This window comes from Quercus robur, chromosome 2 (genome assembly GCF_932294415.1).
Source record: "Quercus robur chromosome 2, dhQueRobu3.1, whole genome shotgun sequence".
NCBI classification, from domain to species: Eukaryota; Viridiplantae; Streptophyta; class Magnoliopsida; order Fagales; family Fagaceae; genus Quercus; species Quercus robur.
In genome coordinates, this window is record NC_065535.1 from 58,816,049 (window position 1) to 58,837,625 (window position 21,577).

General features: G+C 32.5%; 1 protein-coding gene across 1 annotated transcript; it reads right to left on the minus strand.

The window, feature by feature from the left end:
* Positions 1–378: 378 nt before the first annotated feature.
* On the minus strand, positions 379–4,195 carry LOC126714216 (cytokinin dehydrogenase 3). Its single transcript, XM_050414254.1, has 5 exons — positions 3,451–4,195; positions 2,662–2,789; positions 1,978–2,253; positions 1,584–1,852; positions 379–886 (listed from the first exon to the last, which is right to left on the minus strand). The coding sequence occupies exons 1-5, from the start codon at positions 4,106–4,108 to the stop codon at positions 592–594; spliced, it is 1,626 nt and encodes a 541-aa protein (XP_050270211.1). The 5' UTR covers positions 4,109–4,195; the 3' UTR covers positions 379–591.
* Positions 4,196–21,577: the final 17,382 nt, after the last annotated feature.

A 21,577-nucleotide genomic window follows, 5' to 3' on the forward strand; every position in this document is an offset into this window, starting at 1 on the left:
GTTAACCAGCAATCTAAGGTAAATTATGATACGCAACTAAGACCCTTTCTGGCCGACTGTAAACTTTTAAATCCCACATTAAGGAAATATTGATTCAACATCACGTTATTATATATGTGGTTCAAATCATTCAAAAAATGGAAACGTGTGTCTCAAGTTAGAAAATTCCAACAACGGTTTGACTAAACCACATGCGTGAATGATATTATTATATAATTTGTTGATTTTGATTGACTTTTATTGGACTTAAGAAATAAATTAGGTAAAAATATAATTGTATTTAGAAAAAGTAAAATATTAAATGGTTATATATATATAGCATAAATAAGCTAGGAAAAAAAACATAAAAAATAAAAATAAAAATAAAACTATGACAAATTGAGTACAAATGGACCATCAAGATTATGTTTATTAATTTAATTCTCATAACTACTGATTGCTAATGATACAAAAAAAAAGAAAAAGAAAAAAAGGCATAAATAGTACGAGAAGTAAAAAAGTGAAACTTATACTACAAAAGGCGAAGGATAGAAATATATATTTTCACTACACCTACATTAATCCAGTCACACTAGCTAATACATTTATGCTTCAATTGTTATTGAAAATTCTTTGTCCTGGTGATAGTATCATTTTCGGATCAAACTGAACTTTTCTCTCTTGAAAAGTTCTCCACTTCATGCCAAAATGGTTTTTCCAATCTTCCATTGTCTTGTAATTGGGAAGATACTGTTTAACTTCAATACCGGCATTATAACAAGACTGCAGTATGTCCTTGTTTTGTAAATCAATGGTTTCCCAGTCATTAAACCCACTTCCATGTAAAAAGCCTATGGTGTAGAACACATCTTCATCAGGTATAACCGCAGACATCCTATCATCCCACCTGTAATTTAATTTTCAGTAATTCATTCATATTGCAATATATCAAAATGTTTTTGTGTGCATTTATGTGTATACATAAAGGTAAAAGTTAAGTTTAGCAAAAATAAAGGTAAAAGTTAAGCATAGTTACTTAGTTTTTTTTTTTTCTTTTTTTCTTTCAAAATTTCTTTTGATAGGTAAATAGCATAGTAGAGGGAGAATGGATTAGAACTACAAACATGTGATATCACCAAAAAACAAACAAAAAAAAAATCCATTACTATTGGACTATTGCTTGAACCCCAAATTAATTCTTTAATTGTTATTCTTTAGGTTCCCAATTTAATAATGTGATCTTAGAAACCATAGCTATACACTAGCTACAAAGTGTAATGGCCAATAAATCACATGGTTTTATTGCATTGATTAATAGGTTACATGATTGAAATTAATTGAAAAACTGAAGGTTTAATACCTAAAAAATTGTATCAAAGTTTTTTCCTTATGCATAATAAAAGCTTGTGGGTTTTAGTTAACTATTCAATAAATAAATTATCTTGCCGTTAAATAAAAAATTGATAGTTTGAATTATGTCTATACCAAAAATTAATTGATGTTTTGATTTGATAATAAAGAGCAATCATTATGACACCGAGGTTGAAATTCTACTGTAGTAAAAAAAAAAAGGCTTACTTGGGAAAAAAAAAAAAAAAACTTACTTGTTCCTGTTCATAGGGTAAACGAGGACAAGTCCTGTGGTAATGTTACGTTTAAGAACAATGTCCTTGAAAACAATGGAATTAAAATCTGAGATATGAGATTTTGGTACAAAGAGATTCAGCCATGGATGAGGAATATCCCATAGTCCTTGTGACTGAAGCTTTTGCTCTCCACTTTGGACTCTATTCAGAAAATCTATGTATGAGATGTCCTTCTCAAATGTAAATCCAGGAATAAAGCTCAACCCTTCGAACAAAACTTGGAGTTCCTATTAATTAAAAAAAAAAAAAAAAAACCATTACTGCGAGTCATATTGTTATGTTACTAATTAGAAAAACTTTAAAGGTAATTTTGCTATAAGTATTATAAATCATGTTGGTCTCTAAGATGTACCTTGTCCACTGAATTAAGAGTGTAGTCATCATAATATTTGGCTACTTCTATACAGTAGATGATGCCATATTTGGTCACAAGGGAAATAATTCTGGAGTGATCGGATAATGGAAAAAAGGTTGATCTCCAATTTTCTGGTGTACCCTTATCCATGAGAAGTAAACCTTCCAAGTAATTAAGTGCATTGTTTTGCTTCCTTCCATTGAGTGATATCAAGCTCTCTTGGTCTTTAGTAAATGCAGAGAAGTCATTATAAAGCATTCGAACCCACTTGACCTACAAAAAACAAATTCATCACACATAAATAAACAATATTGGCACATAGTAAAAACACTCAGCATTACCAAAAATAAAAAATAGCTAACTAGCATGGAATTAATGGGTTATGAAATTCTCTTTTATTTCGGATAACTGTGTGATGTCATAAATGGGTTGCTTTATCAATTTAATTTTTCTTATTGATGATGAATATCTCTTTATGTACAGTATAGTTGGATGGGTTTTTGTAGTTAGTCTTTTATTATCATCATCAAAGTTGTAATTATTATTGTGCATGCATAGTTGAAATAAGGAACATCATGAAATCGACATTATGAGAGCAGTGGGAAAACAATAAGACAAGTCTAAGTCAATGTGCTACACATTCAAAAAAAAAAAAGTGCTTTATTTAATATTTACACGTACCCTCTTTGGAGCTGGCTCTAGGGCAATTCTTGCTCTGACTATAATCCCAAATTGGCCTAAACCACCAAGAACCGCATAAAAGAGCTTCCTGTTCTTTTCTGGGGAGCAAGTAACAAAATCACCTTCCCCTAAATCAAACAAACAAAAACATCATAAGTAGACCCCAAAATAGCTGCATGCATGCAACAAAATTAAATTCTAAAAACAAATCTGATCGAGAATAGATCTGCATAAAACTAAAATATTAGCTAATAATTAAACCAAACCAACTAGGTGCTAAACAATGGAGACAAATGTAAAGTCTGTCTAGGTCTTTAGGTCAAGGACCACAGTGTGAACTTTAAGAACTAATCTGGGTCCCAACTAAAGGACTCCTAACAGTAATAATAATCAATAGGTTCCAATCCGAGGGTCTATTTAAGTTCAACAACCACTACATTGTATTATATATAGGTCATTTTACACTTACGTGGCAAACTATAAGTGGAAGTTTATCATTTTATATGGATTTATTATTTTTATTCTACAATTCACCGTAAACTACATTAGTGTTGTGGTAAAAATTATGATACAAGAGTTGCGTCTATAGATTTTCTCTTCTATAGGTAGATCTAGTTGTTCAATTAGTAAAATCTTTTGTTATAATCAAATAAGGAACTTGTATTCAAATCTTGCTTTCTTCACCAATACTTTCAAATTCTATTGAATCTATAAAGTTTTTTTTTTTTTTTAAATCATCAATCTACTAAAAAAAAAGATGTAAAAATGGAGGAAAAAAAAAATTCATACCAGTGATGACATCCATTTCATACACGTTGCTGATCTGAGGACCATAACGGAAGGTTTGGCCACTAATCCCTGCATTGGAGAGTGTCCCTCCAACAGTTAGGTACAAATAGTCGGTGAATGAGGCCGGTGCAAGTCCATGTTCAAGTGTGGCATTCAAAACATCAATCCAAAGCTGTTCACCACCAACATCAGCATAAAAAAAACCCATTGATGGGGTTTCAGAGACAGTGATTCCAAACCCATTTCTATGATTTTTCAAGGATCTCATGTTCACAACAACCCCATTACGAGCCATTGCTTGTCCACGGACAGAATGGCCTTGGCCTCTAGCAGCTATAGTAAAAGGAGCAGAATTATTGTGAGCAAATTTTATTAAGGTTTCAATATCATTTATAGAAGTTGGATAAAGAATTGAGGCTGGAATCTCGTGAACCATATTGCCATAATCACTAGAGGCTAATTTAATGGCATCATGGTCATCACGAAGCTTACTTATGATATCAAGGTTTTGGAGCTTTCTATTTTGATAGACAGGGTTTTGGAGCTTGGATGAACGACAATTTGTACTTAGCTTTGGCTCTCCTAAGGTGGACACCAAAAAACTTAAAAATAAAAATAGTAGCATGAAATATGTTGTAATTGGAAAAGTTTCAACCATTTTTAAGAGAGGGAATGGGTGATGAAGAAGAACAATAAGAAGAAGAGGAATATAAAGTTGGTGAGGGGTGTCAGCTGTGCTTTGTGGTGGAAAGATTGGGCAGTATTTATAGATGTAAAAGTTGCATTTGCATGAAAAAATAGGATGTAAATCTTTGACATCAGGGAGGAAAATCTTTTGGGCTCTTTCATAGGAAACGACGTCGTGGCATATAAAGTCTATTTTCAAAGATACGGAAGGACAATGCATTGGATTTCATTTTTTTCTCTGTTCTTCCAAATGGGAAATGGTCATAAAATACTCGTGTACATTGCTTTAAAGTTCATGTTCCACTGCGTGTTTTGTGTGTTTATGTATGTATCATCATGATCACGAATATTCCAAGCAACCCACAGGAGTATTAATGCATTCTTGTGGGCCGTTAAAGGACCAAAACGACAAGTCTAAACCGTTGGATCATGATCTCATCAGGTCAAGATTAGTCAAGTTTGGTCCAATATTAACTGGCTTCGTGCAAGCCTAAATTGTTGTTTTTGAAACAATTGTTATTTATTTTTAAACTTATGATGAAATTAAAGTGGTCAAAATTTAAATAATCATCAGAGGATCTTTTAATTAGATTTTGTTTTGAATTGAAGGATTCGCATGAATCAGGGTTTTGTCTTCAACATTTAGATTTATAGATGGAAAATAAGGAATGGGGTAGACATCAAACCAGATTTTTCTTCATTCTAGATTTTCTTTGTGCGTATCTAAGAGTACATAAAATCAATGGAGTCATATCAGATTGGTTCCTTGTCCATGTTATCTTGCCTACTCACTTGGAAATTTCAAAGATATATAGTATTATCTGTGGAGTAATTATCATGGTTCCAGGGCTTCATAATGAAACTTCCAAGGTAACTCTCATTGGTAAAAAAAAAATTTAATTACCAAATCTACATAAATAGATAGCAAGTATCGACATTGATTCTATAATCTATATATTAAAATGAGCGAATTCTTCTTGCTTCTTGCAAACTTCTAAGGTAATAATAGTCTAAGAAGAAGTATACAATTTCCATGAGGAATTATAATTATCATTAATTTTGAGCATCTTGCACGCGATGAAGAAAAATATAGCAAGAAAACAATGTCATGCCATGCACACGAGAGAATCTGGTAGATTAAATTGCAAGCATTGGTCCTGCCACAATAAATATTAGTAGTAATTCCATACAATTTTTGTTTTGTATAGAAGAATTAGTGGTATTATAATATATCAATTATTTATAGAACTTACTGTTCTCTTGGAGATCTTCTTGGTATGATATTAGACAAAGATAGTTTCAGGTCTAGAGCAAAGATTTTGATTGGAAATTGAAATTAGACTAAACAAATATGCCAATTCAATGGATGATCTTTGACCTAAAGATCTCACAGGTAGGAGGAGCTATCGGGGAACTAGACGCTCCACCATGCAGGGTTTCATTCGTCCATATCCTGTAATTAACACCATAATTTATTATCAAGAATGTCATGCATGTGTGCCCCATGCATGTCTAATCTATTCATATCCCTTACAAAACATATTTTACCGAATATAATAAAATCAAGTAACTTCATGAAAACAACTAAGCATGCCTTCCCCACATGGCTAAATAGTGATAGTTAGGTCCTCTACCTAACCAAAGATTTAATAATAAAAAAAGTTGGTCCTGCTATATTTCCTTGTAATATATAGACATAAACGTAAATTCCACACACTCATGCTTCAAGCCATTAATATAATTTCTATCATAACTCACACCATTTAAAAAGACAAGAGGGACAAAACATATCTACATGGTATGTTGCCACCAAATCTGCAATCAAAACGGTAATTTTTGAAACCAAATGATCGAGCAAGTTGCTAGATGATCATCAGTTGGTGACAACAACATCTCATCAGTAAATTAAATAAAATATATACTTGACTGTGCGCCAGATATGGATTTGGACTACGTTTTTTTGTCAGTACAATAAGACTTCACGCAAATTCAACATCTTATCTAGTGAGTTTGTAGCTTATAAGTAGAATGGTGGTATTACAAGCTGAGTTGTAGTTGTTACATGTGATTCTTCTTCGACATGCGAATCACTCAGAGAAATAGTGAGAGAGAAGAAAGAATCAAAGATGCCTGTGCAGAAAAACATGGGTACAGCTGACTATAGAGTACAGAGAACTCTTGAGAAAAGGGGGGAGGGGAGGACTATTCTAAGATGCTGGAAATCTTTATGGGGATCCAAGCCTGCCAGCCCACAAGATTCCGTGGTCCTAAACCAACAAGACCCACCGCCAAATCCATGTCAATTGTCATTTTTGATTGCTCTACACTCACGTACGTACTGCAATCACATCCGCCCATTGATACATATATCATGTGCGTGAAGGTTGTGCAGTCGTGTCTTAATTTCAGATTTTAGGCAAATCTTTCCTCTTTTGATGTATTGATGGTTGAGGGAGACGGAAGATTTGAACCCTAAATATTTTTGTTAAAAATATCAAAAGATATGTGAAACGGTAAGATTTTTGACAAGAAAGTTTTTCTTTTAGGATCCGTTTGTAATGTTGTTCAAGTAATATTGTTTAAGTTTTTTAGAAATACGTGTAGATGAAAAAGTATTGTAGAAATACGTGTTATGTTGTTTAAATAATGAAAACCGTTGTTTAAATATCCCTATCAAACACTTCATTAATTTCTCAAAAACAAAATGTAGAGGGGCAGGACTGTATATGCACTCTACCAATTCAATTATTTTCCTTTTCTTTCACTCCTTTTCCCCCAAAGACAGAAAATATATCACATATATACTCTTTGAGACAAATATAGGCCAATGTCAATTTATTATTTTTTCCTAATCCTAATTTTTTAGGGTTTTCCAATCTAATTTCACTAAACCTAGTCTAAGCTAGTTTAGAGTTTATCTAGGGTTATTCATTCCATCAATACCTACAGTAATACAATTGTTTACTTACACAATTAATTTAATGGTGGCAATTGCTTCTTCCTAGGTAGTTTATTGATAGCTTGGAAAGCAAACTGTTGTTGCTTTATTGAGATTGACTATTGTGTTCTTATTGAAACGATTGGCAAGCTCATTTGGAAACGCTCTCTTGTTAAGGGTACATGTGAGTTTCTACTTCCATTGCTACTATGATTTATTGTGCGACAAAGCATTATAAGATATTGCTCATATATAATGATATCTTTCATGAAATTACCAAATATATTTAAATTAAAATTGTATTAGTGTTCTTTAGTTTTGGTGAAAACAAAATGTTATTGCTCAGTTTAGCATTGAGGTTGAATATCATGCTCTTACTAACACCATTTCTAAACTCATTTAGTTACGTTTTTCTCTTAAGGATATGATAGTTTCTTTTTCCGTTGCTACTCCAATTTATTCTGACAATTAGAATGTTGTTAGGATTAATCATAATGATTTTTTTTTATGAGATTGATTGTCCATTAATTCATTATCATCTTCTTCACGTTTAGCGGATTAACTAACTTAATTATAGTTATCTTCACTAAGTTGCATGCTTCATGTTATAAGCTTCACTCTTTTCTTCAAACTCAAACTAGCCTTAGATTTACCACCGTAAGTTGGAGGGGATGTTAGAAATATAGGTCCAAGGCACATGTATTATGTTGCCCTAATCCTAACTGTTTTAGGGTTTCCTAATTTAAGTTGATTACACCTAATTAGCTCAGTTTAGGGTTAATACAGACTAATTCATCTCATCAATTTTTGCATCGTACACTTGTTTTACTAACACATAGAAATAATATATTCCTAACTACACATTTTGTATTTGGACTTTCCTTTATCTTTTGGCTATAAGTGGTAGAATTATTTCTTTATATAGTTTAATTAAAGAAGGTAGACAAAATCGTTTGAGTGTGTGAAACAAGCACACAAATTTCTCATTCGGGCTCATGTATGGAGGCTGTTACTTTTGTCCAAGATGGGAAGGTGAATGTCCACACCAATTCCTAAAGGAGCAAGAAGGGTAATCTTTGAGTTTTGACAAAAACGAAATTAGAAAGTTTTCATTTTACCCTCTCGTATCTCTAGTAGATTAGCCAAATTTTTGTACTGTTTTGATAATAAACAGTAATATTTAATTTTTACTTACTTACTTTTTCAAATATATTTTCCAATAAATTTATCTCATTTAAATATTATTTCTTCATTCATTTTTTATTCTTTTTTTAACAATTACACATCTTTCAATATTTTCTTATTCAATACCTGATTATTATAAAAAAAAAAATTGAAAAATAAATAGTAAAAATTACAGTGTTCTCTATTGGTAGAAAAATACTGTAGTAAAACTAATATAAAAAATGGAGATAAAAAACCTGTTAGAATGTGAATGAAGTATGAACAAGAATGTTTTTGTTTCAAAGAATAGATATAGAGTATCTGAGATGCTCTCAGCTCAGCTCTCGTGCTTTGAGTCCGAACATTTTTTTCCCTTCTGGCCATAGATACTGTCTGTACTATTGGGTGGCCCACAGAGACAAGAGTTAAAGAAATACGAAAGACATTTCCTCGAATAGATAGAATCGTATCCTCTTTCAAAAGTGGGTACAGTACGTACTGTGTACTGTGATTAATTCCTTTTCCGTGAATCGGCAGCTACCAAGGGTACCCACCATGCTTTCTTAAGGAGCAATTTCTTTGGAACTTGTAGCAAGAATATAAGTGCTTTTTTTATTAGCCTGGATTTTTTCTATATAATCATTTGCTTTTATATAATTCTAAAAGCAATTACATCGGTTTGTATAAATTTTTTATTTATTTTGTAAGAAAAATTTTATTTTTTTTTATTTTACACATTCACTTTTACAAAACATCCACATCAGTTTATTTATTCTATACATTTATTCAATAAAATATTAATTCTTTTTATATTTTTTATTATTTCCTTTCCTCTCCTCCTCTCTAGAATCCTCTCACAGAGCCAACACAAACCCAAAATCACCCACACCCAGCCACCTAGCCACCACCATCAAACCCACCCACCCAGCCACCACCATCACCCTACAGAAAATCCAAATAGAAATTCCAAACCCCACAGAAAATCGAGACCCCTAAACCCCATCATCAACGACTCTCATCGTCTCGATCCTCAGTGGCCCTGGAGTTCGAGACCTTGGCCCCACACAAAAACCCCATGGCACCAAAGGAGGCACTGGAGCTGTCCAGGTAGTAACGAGTTTTGCCCTCCATGTTTGATCAATTCTCCGTCACTGTCTCCGTTTCCAAACAGATTGTTGGATCAGAGAGGCTGATCAGCGTTCCCAACTCACTCGTCGCCCAAACTCGCCAATCGGACTCAGTCTGTGGCACGTGAGATCTCCGCCGAGCTATCGTGGTCTTCGTCTTCGAAGCCTGAGATTTTGAAGAAGAAGGAGAAGCTGATCGACTTGTAGAGTTGAGATGAGAGAAAGAGAGAGTTGTGATGAAATGAGAAAGAGAGAGTTGAGATGAGAGTCAGACGTAGGAGAGAGAAGAAATTATTAAAATAGTAAATACATGTGCTACAGTGACCGTGCATATATGCACGATCACTGTAGCATTTGTATAATTATGCACAACTTTACACCCACTGTTGTGGGTGTTTTTTTGTTCAAAATGTGTAAAATGAAGGAGTTTTTGTATTATAGAAGAGTATCCACCAATTGATGTGGATGCTCTAAGGGATTTGCTAATGTGCATAGTGCATATATTAGTAAACCATTTTAGAAAATTTTTTTAAAGAAAAATAAAAAAAGTAATTAATTGTTTTGACAGTTTTTTTTTTTAATTTTTCATAAAAACTTTCTCAAAATTGATGGTTAATGTATACCCTAGAAGTACACATTAACCGGACCCTTTGATTCTAATTGACCCCATGAACATGTTTATGGTATGCTATCTTGGTCATTTTTGTTTGAGCTCAAGAAGGTTCAAACCACACTATCCTCTTTCGTAATTGCATAACTCTTTAAATGCAAATTGGAGGTCATCTTGACTGTTGTTGAAAATACTTAAGAGTGCTACTACAAACTATTTATTGAACCTTTATATATACCCATTGTCATATCCAGTTGATCTTGTAAAATAAGCGAGTTTTACAATATATATATATATATATATATATATTATGGATTTAAGTTTTTTTTTTTTTTTTTTGAAAGGGAGACTACAAGTTTCATTAAAGAAAAGTCAAATCTGCTTGAATTACAACATTGAGGTATGAAGAAACATCATCTATATATCTACATCAAAAAATCTGTGACATATATTTAGTATGTCTAGCACAATTATGAGTTATAGAACATGTGAAATACTAATGTTCTAGGAAGATTTTGGAATCAACTTTGCATCAGAAATCAAATGACCGAAATATGGTAGAGATTCATCCTCATCTTTCAATGAGTTTATAATTATATCTAAGTCTCCCTCAAAAACATCGGTTATAACTTGTAACCCTAATTTCTAAAGAGAATGCAAGAGCTCTCATGGGTACCATGACTTTCAGCCTCTGCAATCGACTGTAGGAGAGAAACTCTCTGAGATATTGAAGCAATACCCAATCTTTTCTCATCTCTGATTCAAATTATATTTAATATAACTATTTGTAATGAATGTGATTTTTATTGGCTTAATAATTTATCAAGCTCATTGTTAATTTAATGTCCTTCAAAGACTTACTTATATGCCAATTTTGATGTTAATAGGAGGAAATTTATTATCCAATTTGAAACACAATATTTAGTAGACTTAACTGTGTGTGCATATATATATATTGATTTTTTTTTCAAATGAGATATATTAGATTTTAATTAATCTTCAATCATTCTATTTGACAAGCATGATGGACATTTAAAGATCAAGTACTCCATTAATGAGTTTAGGAAAATATTAATCAATAGTGTATGGGAAATATGGGAAAATGATAAAAGAACACAAGAACAGAAGATTTATAAAAGCTTCTTTATAAAATTTTAATTCCAACTATGTATCTATTTTCAAAATAAATATCATCTTTGAGAACACCCTTGAGATTAAGACAATATTTTTTTTAAAACTATCATCATATCTAGTGGTTTTAATTTCTCAAAATTAAATAAATATAAAAAGAGAATAGTCAAACACCATACACCAATCGATGAGTAGCAACAAAGAATGGTATAAAAAATAAAAAGAATCAAGACGGAGAGCAGGGTGAGTAAAACGTGCAGAATTTTTTTTGGGGATTTTGATCTCTTCAAAAACTAAGAGGTTTGTGTTGTTTTTTTTGGGCTTTTTTTTTTTTTTTTTTTTTTAGATAGTCATTCTCTCTCTTTTGACAACGTTGAATATTAGTAATTCTTTTTTTTTTTTTTGTGAAAATTAGTAATTCTGATTTTAACTTTGATAGAGAGAGAAATGAAGAGTTTGTTCACTTTACGTGCCTTTGGGACAATGAAGTTTTTTACATTTTTAAGCTATCACAATCAAAAATAGAGTAAAACACATTTATAGGGTGCACAACATTTGAAGAGATCATTTTTTAAAAGTAATTTTTATTAATTAAAATTTTTACACTGAGATATAGAGAGAATATATTTTATTGGCCAACAGAGGAGACATTTAAAAAAAAAAAAAAGTCAACGGCTCAACATTGTAAGATAGATAAATATAATATATTTTATTGGTTAATAGGAGGCATTCTTTCACTTAGGGGCCTTAGGCTATTACTTAATGTAAGGGCGATTTTAAGTTGAACCCAAGGTATAGGGTGTTAATATGATCAAACACCCTAATTTGAGAAGCCAAAGAATTTAGGTTCAACAAAAATAATTTTGGCCCCAGATATAATCCTTAACTCCTTAAACAATAATATATTAATATATATATATATATATATATATATATATATAAGCCCAAATAACAATAATAAAAATTAGTCCAAGCAATAACAAAAATAGTCCTAACATGATGTAGGACACAATTTATTATTTTTGGTATTTTTATGTAAAAACACGTTATTTTAGGTTTAGGTGATTTATTTCCTTATTTTTAGGTGCATTTAATGCTTTTTAGGTCAAATTTGATTCCTGTTATGGTTAGGTATCAATTAGGAGTTATTTTAGATTATATTTTCTTATCTGTCAAGTTTTAAAGAGCCCTTAAATAGGCCCCTGAGTCTGTAAACGTTTTTCATAATTTATTATCAATACAAATTCAGACTTGTGTCTATTGTGTTCTCTGGTAGATTCCAGACCTATTACCTTGTGGATTCAAGGAACCCCTCGTGGATTCGAGGTTTACTACTAGGAACTAACAGTTTAGTTTCTGTCCATCAAAGAGAGCATCGTATGTGCTTCTCTTTAGGTTTCCGCGATATCAGTTGGTATCAGAGCCTTAACTTACCCTGGTCTAATGGCTAACCGGCGAGACGGTGACCACCACAACAATGACAGCAGTGACAACGTCAACAACCCAGTCCTCATTAGGGCTGAGTTCCTTAATTTTCGTGATGAGATATCACCAATTTTGTGAAAAAAGTCAGCAAATTATAGGTGAAATCAAGCAAAAGATTGCTACTCTTCTTGCTAGGAATTCATCTCACAATGACAATGACCAATATATTCAAAAACACGCTCCTAACTACAAGAAAATTCCATTATTTGATGAAGATATGTGTAAGCTAGATTTTATCGACTGGCTTCTTGATTTGGAAGAGTATTTTAATTTTTGGAAGATTTGTGATGAAGAAAAAGTGCGGCTTGCATCTAATAAATTGGACGATGAAGCAGAGAAATGGTGGGAAGAGATTCAAATCGATAGAAAGAGGCGAGGTAAGCATCCAATCTGCTCTTGGCAAAGAATGAAAAAAGTATTAATTGATTTATGGTTTGCTAATGACTATTTTAGGTTTAGGTGATTTATTTCCTTATTTTTAGGTGCATTTAATGCTTTTTAGGTCAAATTTGATTCCTATTATGGTTAGGTATCAATTAGGAGTTATTTTAAATTATATTTTCTTGTCTGTCAAGTTTTAAGGAGCCCTTAAATAGGCCCCTGAGTCTGTAAACGTTTTTCATAGGTTATTTTCAATAAAAATTCGGACTTGTGTCTATTGTGTTCTCTGGTGGATTCCAGACCTATCACCTTGTGGATTCAAGGAACCCCTCGTGGATTCGAAGTTTACTACCAGGAATTAACAGTTTAGTTTCTGTCCATCAAAGAGAGCATCATGTGTGCTTCTCTTCAGGCTTCCGCGACATCATAACAACAACAAATGAATAAAATATTCAACAAAAAGCTCATTCAAAAAAAGAAAAAAAAAAAAAGAAAAGAAAGAAAACTCATAATCGTTTAGATTTGTAACTCATTCAACCCATTACATAAAAATAATATCAAATTTCATATTTCCTAGAAAACAATGTCAAGAGAGATACCTTCACCATGAGTTCCCCTATGTGGTGTTGGTAGCTCTACTCACCTCAACTTTGCTTTTCTCAACGGCATGGCTCGTAATTGCAATAGGTATCATTTATTTCTCTCTCTCTCTCTCCATTTTTTTTATCATCATTTCATACTTTCTCTTACTTTATTACTCTTATCTTGAAGTTCCCAATTCTCATCTCTCTTTTGTCCCTTTTTGCTTTCTCATTTTATCAGTGGAAGGAAATTATAAAACTTCATGAATTTGCTTTTTTTTTTTTTTTTTTTTTTTTTTTTTTTTTTTTTGTGATGTCAATATATTCAAGTTCATTTTTTATTATATTTTGTATAATTTAAGTTTCTTAATGATTGTCATAGAAAAAAAAATTCCTAAAACCACCAATAACCTAATGGCCTAAGGATTGAATCGACCTGAGTCACCTAACCATTAAACACTTTTTAAAAAAAAATTTAAGCCACAATTTTTTCATTACGTTTTGGTATGGGCTTATCATTTTTAAAACCGTGTTTTAAAAATGATTAGCACGAGATTGTGTGTGTGTGTAATGAGTTCAGGTAATATATGCCCTTAGAATATATATTAATAATCAATTTTAGGATATTTTTATAAGAAATTGAAAATATTGTTAAAAAAAGTAACTACTTTTTGGGTCATGTTAACAGGTGCCCTTAAAGCAATTGTTAATAAACTATATTAGAAAAGTTTTAACACCATTTTAATGGAAAATATAAAAATCTATCAAAAAAATTAATTGATTTATCATTTTCCTATAAAATGTTTCTAAATGTAATTTTTAAACCAATGCTCTTAGGCCAGAACAAGGGGCATCCCCGGGGGGGGGACCCCAAAAATTTCTCAAATAATATACAGTACAGGGTCTTATTTGCATACACTAGGACAATCAGTTTTTTTACATACATATTGTATTTGTACTGTTTATTAGTTTATTGGAGGAAAACAATTTCACATTTGGGGCCACTGCAACTCTTTAAAAAAAAAAAAAAAAATAGGTCCCACCTTATAATAATATTATAATAAAATAAAACCACTTATATAGCCTACTTCTCCACCACTATTTTGCTTAAAAGAATTATGAAAAAAATAAAATAAACCTACTTTCACTCACTAGTCATAATGGCACCTCAAAAAAGTTGACGTCCACAATTTTTCACAACTTTTTGTCACAATTGTTGCGTGGCAAAGTGTGATTGTTGAAAAAAAAATTATGAGTTTAAGTATTAGTATTTATTAATCACTCACAGTCTGTCATATCAAAGTTTTGACAAAAACATTGTGAAATAATTTATGGTCTAAAACTACTCATAGCACCTCTGTAGCGTATAACACTTTTTTCTTTCCTCACCAACATTTTTTAGTCTCAAACCCAAGTGTTTTTTTTTTTTTTACAAACCCAAATTTTAAATGTATATGACAATTACATTTGCATATAGTTGTTTATTTAATTTGTTATTAATATCAATTAATTAATTTTACTCTCTTTTGATCTTGCCCCTTCTAACCTAAAATCCTCAGCTCCGCCACTGGGTCAGATTGAGATGTAGTACAATTGCAATATGCTATACAATTAACCCCCTTCTCTCTCATAATAATTTTTTACTGTTCGTCAGTTTTTCTCATTTTTTTTTAATTCAATAGTTAAGATTTAAAGTTTTTTTCTGCAATTTTAAATCTCAATTGTCCGTGTCCATTGAATCTCAGTCCGGTAAACCCACAATAGGCATGCATTGCAGTTTAATTAGCACATGGGCAACAGTGCAAGGATAGGCATAGGGGTACCCAGCTCCAGTGCCATGCATGTGGTTCAAAGTTTTGGTGTTGTAGGGGTGTCATGATCGAAAAATCAATCGATCAATCAAATTAGTTGGGTTCATGGGTGTATCAAAGTGAAAGTACCATTTAAATGATAAAATCCCATTCCACGAGATAAAATTTAATTCCAGTCAAATCCAAGGGCTGCGTGCCTCTTAATTTTATCCAATGGATATAAGCTTTCTCTTACGTCTACGTCTGTGTGAGCCAGACCCCAGTACACTTCGGTTCTGTTGTTGTTTAGTGAGCCTCTTGTTGGTGAGTTAGTTTCAAGCCAGCGTGTTATATCATATATGTACTCCAAGAGTTAATCACCGTTCTTTTAGGGAACCTCGGGTCTCTGTTTCGTTATAGCCTAGGTCCATGCATTGTCCTCTGCTGGAATATGTGGATCTTGCTCAGTATTCAAGAAGGCTTGCTTGGGAAAATGTTCAAATACTATACCATACTTTTAGTGACTTTTTCCCGTTTCAATTGATTTTTTTCTCCCCCGATATTGATTGTCCTGCTGCGTATCTAAAATCACCAACATATTCTCACTTTTACCAGGGCAGAGGAGTTCAAGAAGTAAATAAACATTAAAAGTACTGCACAATTTTGTTTGGAGGTAAATCCTAAAAGTAATTTGATAGGTTTAGCTCGTCAATCCTAAAAGCAGATTGATGGGGACAAGGCTAGATGCATAAGCACAATCCACGCCTGCCCAAAATAAGATTGTAAATCCGAGTTTTGTCAAGTATTAATTGATCAAACTCTATTCAAATAAATGTAAAATGTTCAAATTTGGCTTGAGTTTAAATTAATCTTACAAATTATATTTAAACTTGAACTTGTTAGAAAGTTCAAAAGTTTAAACTTGTTTAGTCAAGCTAAGGTTGAGCTCAATATCAAGCTCAAACTCATGCTTCATATCAAGCTTTTAAGCTCAAGATCTAAATATTAAGTTCATATTAAGAATATTATCAACTCCATTCGGTTTGGACATGTGATCATAACTCTTAATTAATTAAAGGCTTGGTAAGATATAAGTTTATTTTTTAAGATCATATCAAATTTATTACAAAATTCATAAACCAGTCTAAACTCAGCTTTTATTTTTTATTTTTTATTGAGCTTTATTGTTCACAAGCATGTTCATGAACCATATTTTTTGCTTGGGCTTGGCTTGTTTTTCAAACAAGGCTAAAATTAAAACTTAAGTTTGATTTATTTATAAACAAACAAACATGTTCGAGTTTTTAATGGAGTCAAGTTCGGGCTGTTTATGAATGGTTATTTATTTATTTATTTTTGAGTCTTAACTAAAGCATCAAAAGTTTGGGCCAAATACCGCATCAGTATTGTTTCGAGCTAGTGTGCTCATCTTTGGTAGGTCTTCTAGAGCTCATTTGACCGAGTGACACATTGAGATTCTTTACATCCTTGCAAATAATTTAATAACGCTATTTCCAATGCATCAAGTTTTCACTTTTCACCCTTACTAAAGTTTAGAATTACTTAGTATACAGGTGAAGATTCGGAAAGTATATCGAAAAAAATTTCCAACAAATAGAAAAGGCTATGGAAATAATAAAGCGTACATGATGGCTAGACTATGGTTTTGTATAATGTTATAGGCTCTCATGGTTTTATAATACTACCATGTTTTTAGGATTTTCATACCTACGCTCTACGTACATTGGATTTATTGTTAAACACAATTCAATAAATTAAAGATATAGTCTATTAGGTTTTTTGTTATAAACATAGGCCTCCTACCATAATACTAGTCTTCCTTTGGTCATTGGTGCAGTAATCTTTTAGCCACAATAGCCATCTTCTGAGCTCTATTCCTTGCTGAACATCCTTGTTCATTATATTATCTCTTTTGTTCCAATTGACATCATGGCCAATTCATTTTACATCTAATCCGATCATTTATGGTCATAGTTCCCTTATCAAGTTTATACTACAAACTCAAGGCATCTTCTAGCTTTACATTTGAGATATTATCATAAATTCATATTCTATACTACCATGGTTTTGTAATGTGATGGATGGTTTTAAAGTTATCATACTATGCTTAATGTCTTCATAAATTTACCCTACATTGGGTTCATTATAACATAATTTAATGTAGCCAAGGTGTGGTTAGTTAGACTTTTGACTGTAGAGATAAACCATCATACTTAACCACATTAATTTTCTTTCTTCCGATTTCTCTTTCTACATTGAATTATTTTATTTTATTGTTTCAATTTTGAAACCCTACAGATCACCAAAACAATAGGGACATGTGAATGGACTAGCCAACCTGCATAGGAGGATTGGAAAATTATGTTGTCTTGACCATTTGTAGGACAACGTAGAAGTTAATTTCTAATAGATTACTCAACCAACAACCATATATATCCAGAATCTTGATCATTCAAAGTTTCATACCGGCTCTAGATTCTCAATTAAACAGGGTCATGATCATTGACTTGACTACGTGTACATCTATGTCATTTCATTAATGCAGTACTGCTCTACCTTGAAGGTAATGCTCATCCATCTGGGACCATTCGTGGGGCCATCAACCCTGCTATTCAGAAGGTAAAGCTTGTAAGTCCTAGCAGCTTCCATGTGTAATGTTTGAATTGATGTACTCTAAAGGATATAACTTAGATTCACATAGCATCATTCTTCAGCACAGATAATTAACTTTGCCTTGGTTGTACCTCTGAATTTTCGATGCTTTGCATTGTGGTTGTAACTTGTAAGATATACCGAATCTCCCTCTTCAATGCTGTCAATTTAGAATCATACAAGCAAACAAATCAAGGATCTGGTCCGTAGTGTCATATTAGAGATATGACCCGACAAGTATATAAGTACATTCATGATCCATTTCTTTCATGATCTGCCTACCTGTTTATAATTATACAAACCTTAAATTTTTTTTTTGTCAGCCATATGAAGAAAACGAAAGGAGAATATACTCTATATCCTACCTTGCAAATAAGAAATTAATTTAGCTAAAAGAGAAATCATATATATATATATATATATATATATATTTTTTTTTTTTTTTGGGTTCAAGTTTCTCAATGTGTTTTTATTGGGTGTAATTTTTAAGAAATCCACCGTTGGATTAGATTTTCTTCTTATATCATAAGTTCTTGAAATTTTTTCAAGATGATCTAAGGTCAATAACTATGTCATCAATTAAATGTTTAAATTTCAAGTTTTTGTACTTTAAAAATATTCATAAAAGATAAGTTTCTAGATCAAATAGCAAATAGTATCTAATTGGCACAAAATTTAGTATAAGTGTTAAGAATATGAGAAGTACTATGTTCACAACATTTTATCCAACTGTGATATTTTCAAAATATTAATTCAATAAAAAATGTTATTAGGTAATATAATATTATTTAGAGTTAAATTATATATATATGTTAGAATAAAAGGAAGAAAATCAAAGATTTGTAGATTAGAAGAGAGAGCGGAATAAGGAGAATTATGGTGTTCGACCCGAAGATCTATGTCCATGACATAAAATCTTTAAAGGTTACATCTTTTACTATTCAAAGTTGTTGTTTTATGAATCCTATGTATGCTATGCATAGAAACTAAACTTGACTAAGGAGAATCCTTTAATTGGGCTAAAATTAAGGACTATTAATGTTCCTTGATTTTATTCAATCAAGTATATCAATATATTCTAAATGTGATGTACATGATACAATAATAATAGTATACACAAACAAGAATAATATATTTATGATATGCATATTTATTAAGGAAATTTAAATAAACTAAATAAATAGTTTAATAACATAAATAAAAATTTAATAATAAAATAATTAGTAAAAATAAATAACAAAAACTACTTTGAGTTATGTTGGAAAACACATGTAAGATTGAGTTTTTATCAATATTGAATATTGTTGAGGTACAAATTTTCGAGTCTTAAATTCTTTAGTCCACTCACAAAAATACCCACATGAGCCCACACATTATTTTAAGCCTACATAAATATTTCCTGCATATTACTCGAATATTCTCCATGATATTGGGTTCCCACAAATATTTCCTATATAAAGCCCCATAAATTACCTTGGGTCCTCTCATAAATATTATCCATTACATCCCACAAAAAAATACTCACCATGTTACTACCAAAATTGGGCCATAAAATTATACCATCTCTATAAAAAGCCCAAGCTCATTTACCTTGTAGGCAAAGCTCAAAAGCCCAACAAAACCTTTACAAAGCCTGTTGTTACATGGCACCTTTAAAACCCGCTACAATGCGGCATCTCTAAAGCCCATTGCTACACGGCACCTCTAAAGCCCAGTACGATGCGGCACCTCTAAAACCTGCTACGATGCGGCATCTCTAAAGCTCGTTGCTACATGGCACCTCTAAAGCCCGCTACGATGCGGCATCTCTAAAGCCCGTTGCTACACGACACCTCTAAAGCCCGCTATAATGCGGCATCTCTAAAGCCTGTTGCTACACGACATCTCTAAAGCCCGTTGCTACATGGAACCTCTAAAACCGGGTACGATCCGGCACCTCTAAAACCCGCTACGATGCGGTATCTCTAAAGCCCGTTGCTACACGACACCATTTACAAAGCCCACTACGATGCGACATCTTTAAAGCCCGCTACGATGCAGAATCTCTAAAGCCTATTACGATACGGCAATATTTTTACAAAATCCTATAAAGCCCAAATGCTAATTTGGCATCTATTTTACAAAGCCCAAAATAATATTTTGGCAAAAACAATTACTTTATGCTCAAAACCCAAATACTAATTTGGCACTTATTTTGCAAAGCCTGAATATTCTTTTGGCAACTATTTCATAAAACCCAAATGCTACTTTGGCACATATTTACTAAATTCAAATATTATTTTGACACTTATGAAATATAATTGTTAATCCCTCAAGAAATACCTCTTTTACAAGATTTATAAAAGCTCATGAATATCACCCATAGCAAAACTATTCATTTTGTAGGGATAACCAAGCCCAAGGAAGCTTAACTACAAAGCCCAGCTGAGTCAGGCCAGCCCACACACAAATCCCAACAGCTGGAGGTGACGTGAACTGACCAGCCAAACTTCAGCAACAACTAAACAGTTGGAACCCCTTCTTATCAGGTCCCAACTTGTCCAATCAGACTAGAAGAGGACACGTGTCCATCAGGGGTTGAACCCTTTCTTCACAAGCTGAAATTCCATCATCTCTCATGTGACATAAAGCTGAAATTGATGTGATAGAAAGCTGGGAAGCTTCAGCCAGCTGTCCCTTCTTTCTTCTCCAACCCAACCGGTCAAAAATCAAGAGCAGTTATGATCAGACAACTAAAGCTCCTGAAACAACATGAAATCAGCTCATTTTCATACTAAAAATGTGTATTCTCTGATTCATGGACCAAGCACATGAACCCCAAATGGGGAAATTTAGGGAAATGTGGTTTGGAAGGCACTAAGGGGATCCTAGCAGAGTTCCCAATAAGGGCTCCAAGGTTGACACTTGGCTTGAGGTGGTCCAATCTACCCTAGGGAGCTCTGATTCTAGTTGCATCATAACCAAGACCATTACCCTAAAGCATGCTCTAATTCCATCAGCCAAGGCCAATCAACATTCAATATTAAGTCAGAATCCCAACTGTTATTATCTAAAACAGCAAGAACCTTCTAAAGTTGAGCTTACTACTCTTAGCTAAAATCCTAAGAACGATTCTCTAAGAATTTTCTAAAGATTGAGGAAGATTTAGCAAAGATTATTTGCTAATTACCCCCTAAAACCCAACTATAAATGGAATTCTCCATTAATGCTTCAAAAAACACTAAGCTACACACCAAGACTTTTCCTTAATCTCTCTGTAAAAGAGCCTTCTCTAAGCTCTGAAAAAGACTGAATTCTTTTTTTTTCAAGCTTAGAAACTAAGTTCCCCAGCTTATAGCTCTATTCATAAACACTCGGCTACCCCCAGCAAAAAGTCCCAACAGTCTTACTATACACTCCTACTCACTTCTCATACTACTTACAAATGACTCTCACTACTCGTACTACTTACAAATGATTCTCACTACTTATACTACCTAAAATATCCCTCACTACTCACTATATTCATGAGCATGTCTTGGCACCATAATGATCTTGCTGCGCTAGCTGGGATCTCTCTC